This window comes from Carex rostrata, chromosome 33 (genome assembly GCF_964058835.1).
Source record: "Carex rostrata chromosome 33, lpCarRost1.2, whole genome shotgun sequence".
Lineage (NCBI taxonomy): Eukaryota > Viridiplantae > Streptophyta > Magnoliopsida > Poales > Cyperaceae > Carex > Carex rostrata.
The window spans coordinates 2,080,271-2,085,223 of record NC_135950.1 but is presented as its reverse complement, the minus strand read 5'-3'; the positions used below and the strand labels follow the sequence as shown (position 1 = coordinate 2,085,223).

The following is a 4,953-nucleotide window of genomic DNA, read 5'->3' as shown; positions in this document are numbered from 1 at the left end:
TTAGTGCCATGAAGCTGTTTTTAATTGTTAATGAATTGCTGTGATGGAGATGGTCTAAATGGTCATGTCACGAAATCTTCTTCCATTCGATAACGGGCTTAAGACTAATTCTGTTAAACCCGCCACACCAATCATCATACGGAGCAATGGATAATATGTGAATCTTATATTAAGCTCCTCCGTCTTAGTTGATTTTTCTACAATTCATTCCCACCACTAGCTTGCAGAGAGAAAGCAGAGAGGTAGGTAGAAGAAGAGAGGTCTTAGCATACACATACAGGGAAGTGTTTTCTATATTCACAACAGAGAGAAAGCAGAGCAAGCAGAGCTGCAGAGGGACTACGGATAGAGAGGTACGGCTTTATATATAAACCTCATCTTTACAGTTTTGTTCTGCTAATGAATTTCCCCGGATATTATTATTTTCAGGGTAAATTTGTCATGAAATTAGTTCTTCTAACATATTAATTACCATAACAAAGCATATGTAAGATGCTTTCTTTCTCTTTTTGAAAGAATACAATTACATACCCATGCATCAACCAAACAGCAATGAAAGAAACAAAAGGAAAATATTATCTACAACACCGTTGACTGTCCCTCAACGGTCCACTCAAGCCTTATTTTCCAGTACCAAAGCCGGTACTAGTGACCACAAAATAGTCAGCTTTCACACCAAAAAACACTAAACCGAACCGGTGCAAACAACTAACTAGTTTATTGCAATTCGGACCCCCATAAACCTCAAAATTAGAAGGGAGACTTCCAAATTTATTTTGGCATATGTGACATGTAATGTCATAATTAGATGCCCTAGTTCCGAGTAAGTTTGTTATGTTTCAGGCTGTTAAAACTTTGATGTGAGTCAAATATTATGATGACCTCTCTTGATTTTAATCTGAGCTAACTTGGGATGGTATGGTTTGGAAAATCCGTCGAGTAGGACCTGTATCGACCGGATCCGAGCCGATATTTATCTTAGTTTCCGGCCCGAGCATTTTTTCCCTCGAAAATCAGTTGAATCATGTTGACTCGGCCGAGTTAACTGATTTATGGTTCAAGGTAGTCCGATTCTTCAGTTCTGAGCCGATTTCTTTTGAATTTTGACTAATTCTGCGTATTTAACTGTTTTCCATATCTGCAATGACTCTGTTTCGTAAATAGAATGAAAGAGAGGAGAAAAGAAAAGTCTGACGATGGGACCAGTAATTGCAATTCAAAGAAAATGAGCTGATTTGTTTGGATCTTTTCTTATTCAATACTTATTTTTCGGTTAAATTTTTATTTTAGCTCAGACTTCAATTTACTAATTAGCTAGAACAGTCCCACTCTTTGCAGTGTTGTACCAAAAATATTTCAATACCGTATCAATCGACTTTATGACTATATACAACACGAAAGTTACACAAGCAAAATAATTTAGTATCAACGAAATATTTTTTATTATTTTCAATGATTCAAAGATTTAATTTGAACGTACTCTACATTTTTTTTATAATATCATCCATAAAAATAATTTATGTTTTACATTAATCTTTTGTCTTAACATAATTGTTGGAGAAATTATTTTTTTACAATTTATTTTTCCTATTTTTAAATACAAAACAATATTTTTTTCAAAAAAATCCGAGTTTCTGATCCGATTCAATGGATTCCTACCAATTCACCCGATTTTGATTTTGTGGTCAACTTACCGATTCTAATTCTGATTTTCATAGCCATGATGGTGAGAAAATAGAATAATCAGTATAACAAAATAGAAATAGAGATAAAAAAGGAAGTGAAACAATCTTTGTTATCTCAATTACATGTACAATCCTCTGGCTTATATAGAGAATGATTACAGCAAAATCTTTCCTTCTAAGCTAACTAACAGAATGTTGTTTTGCTAACTAATCCTGTAACTGAATCTACAATTCTCTTTGAGTCTCTGATTGTGTTTTGACTTCCAGTAGAGTCTAGAATGGACATCTCCATTGTAATCCTATTAATCAGAAATTCAGAACCAATTTGCTCAATACAGAATGAAGACGTAACAGCCACATTCTTTTATAACAAAACTTCAAGTCTAGACCAAAGAAACCTGAATGATTTATACCCCGACTCATCCAAGGATGCTAGAGAAAAGCATTACAGGAATTTTCTTCTTCCCCTTTGTTTTTCACTTTAATGTTTCAGTTCAGTTTCTTTGCTTCACTACGATGTGAATTGATGTGAAAAATGACATGCAAAGTTGCAAACAGCCTAAGATTCCAACAATTTTTTTCTCCAAGCAATTGCAAGTTCTTTTTATAGCCAATTCACTCATATCCTTTTTTTACCTTATAACTTTGGATTTATATCCATTTATATTCTACTATTTCCTTTGTAACCGTCTTTTTTGCAATGAGAAATTGAACAATTAATTTGGTGCAAATTGCAGTTACTTGGCAGTTTGCAACTCGGAAAGCACAAATTCTACAACATAGTTTCATATGGCTTCAAAAGGGCTTTGCCATGGGAACTCCCAAGAAGAAGGGAATTATGTCCAAGATACACCGAATGCACCACAAGCTGTTTTTGACTGTTACCAGACAATACCACCATTTTTTTCGAATTACAACATAAACCAGAATGTCACACCAGAATGCCAAGAGGTTTGTGATCTCACGTCCAATGCAGTAATCAACTACATAGGCCAAATTCTGTTAGAAGAAGATATAAATGATGATATAAACCTATATCAAGAAGAGGCAGCTATTCGAGAAACTGAGAAATCGTTCTATGATCTCCTTGGAAAAGAGTACACTCTTTCACCTACCTTGATCCAATTCCATCCACCTCAAAATGATAACACTATAAGTATTGGTTCCAGTAATACTATTAAAAGTGTTTCAGAAAATGATGTGCCAACACACAGTAATTTGAGACCCCTCTTGACCAGTGATGAAAGTATATCTTCTTTATTTATGGAGAACTTTCCGGCCATGCAAGTCCAAAAGGGTGCTGAAGAAGCAAGGAAGTTTCTTCCAGCAGTTGAAAAGTTGTTTGTTGGTTTAGAGCCAAATACAATTGATTTTCATGAAGAACTCCAAACAAACTACGCCAGCGAGAACAAATACGCATGTTACGAGACCTATACAAAAAGGAGTACTCTTAATGGTAGAGAATCAGATCTTTCAGAGGGGCGAGCTTGCAAGCACCAAGCAGTTTCCTCAAATGAACCAGCAAGAAATGAGAACTTGGATCAATTTCTCCTTTCCCACGGTAGTGAATATGAGAAAGAGGTAATCTCCATACGTGAAATTGTGAAACAAGAAATGAAAAATGAGTCACTGGAGCGTCAGGTGGACATAAGAACTAAGAAGGCATTAGGAAAGGAGGAAATTGGAGATGGCATGGTGAATCTTTGTTCTCTCCTAATGCACTGTTCTGAAGCAGTTTCTGCTGATGATTACAACAAGGCCTCTGAACTCATCAAGCAAATAAGGAAACACGCATCCCCTAGGGGAGACTGCGACCAACGTTTGGCATATTATGTGGTGAATGCACTGGAGGCACGCTTAGTTGGTACGGGAAGTGACATCTACCATGAACTATTGTCAAGTCAAGGAAATGTGACCGAGTTTTTGAAGGCATTCCGAGTTTATCATGCAATTTGCCCATTTTTTAGGGCATCATATTACTTTTCTAACCAAACAATCCTTAACGTCTCAAAAAATGCCACAAAGGTTCACATAATTGACTTCGGAATCCACATGGGATTCTTATGGGCATCTTTGTTTGAAAGTCTCTTGAGCTTAGGAAGTACGCCGCCTAAAATCCGTATAACTGGAATAGAATTTCCGGAAAAGGGATTTCGCCCAGGCAAACTAGTTGAAGAGACAGGAAGGCGGTTGTCAGAATATGCTCAGAGGTTTAATATCCGTCTCAAGTATCAAGGTATAGCATCCACATGGGAGAACATTAGAATAGAAGATCTTAAAATTGAGAAAGATGAGATTTTAGTAGTAAATTGCTTGTATCGACTTGAAAAGCTTGCTGATGAGACAATTTCCATGAGCTGCCCTCGGGATAAAGTTCTAAGCATCATAAGGGAGATCAAACCACGTGTTTTTATTCATGGGATTGTTAATGGCTCTTATAGTACGCCGCTCTATACAACCCGATTTAAGGAAGTTTTGTCCAAGTTCTCTTCAGTTTTGGATATTTTTGAGTCAAATATGCCTCGAGAGAGTGAGGTGAGGCTCCATATAGAAAGAAATTTTGCGAGTCCGAACGCAATTAATGCAATAGCTTGTGAGGGTTCTGAGAGAGTGGATAGGCCTGAGACGTATAGGCAGTGGCAAGCTAGGAATCTTCGAGCCGGTTTTGTGCAGTTGCCGGTGGATTCACTGATCAAGAAAAAGATAAAGAGAACAGTGAGAGAGCTTTACCACAAGGACTTTTTTATTGAAGAAGATAACAAATGGCTTCTATTGGGATGGAAAGGAACAGTCATATTTGGGTTGTCCACATGGATCTCAAATGAGGATGAGAGCGTTCATTGCCAGACTAAATAGTACGGGCATGCATGATATACTTAGATATATTTTGTGAATGGTTTTGATGTATCATTTTAAGCATTTTATTTCTTTTTCACTAATAATTTGAAAAATGGAGCTTGTATAAGTCTACACGAAATGTTCCAAAGTTTCTGGATTGGTGTACTTTTAATTGATATCCATATTTAATTTATTTAGTATTTTTTATTTTTTTGTAAGTCTACACGAAATGTTCCAAAATTTCAAAGAAATTAGGAACAATATTTCAAAAGAGCTTCATAATTAAAATAGCACAAATTTATCTGTGTGACGTGCTCATCAGCAACTAGATGAAATGTGACTGATGCATTTCTTATGGCCTTCACCGGTATTCAAAGGTCTAATTAATCCTAATTATAACCTGTACATGATCTTCGTTCTTATCAGAATT

General features: G+C 36.2%; 1 protein-coding gene across 1 annotated transcript; it reads left to right on the top strand.

Annotated features, from left to right (window-relative positions):
* Positions 1-225: 225 nt before the first annotated feature.
* LOC144548710 (scarecrow-like protein 9) lies at positions 226-4,685 on the top strand. The gene is made up of 2 exons (XM_078297440.1): positions 226-353; positions 2,423-4,685. The coding sequence occupies exon 2, from the start codon at positions 2,475-2,477 to the stop codon at positions 4,539-4,541; it is 2,067 nt and encodes a 688-aa protein (XP_078153566.1). The 5' UTR covers positions 226-353; positions 2,423-2,474; the 3' UTR covers positions 4,542-4,685.
* The last annotated feature ends 268 nt before the right edge of the window (positions 4,686-4,953 follow it).

Coding starts and splice junctions, on each gene's coding strand:
- LOC144548710 (XM_078297440.1), top strand. CDS start 2,475: ATGGCTTCAAAAGGGCTTTGCCATGGGAACTCCCAAGAAGAAGGGAAT.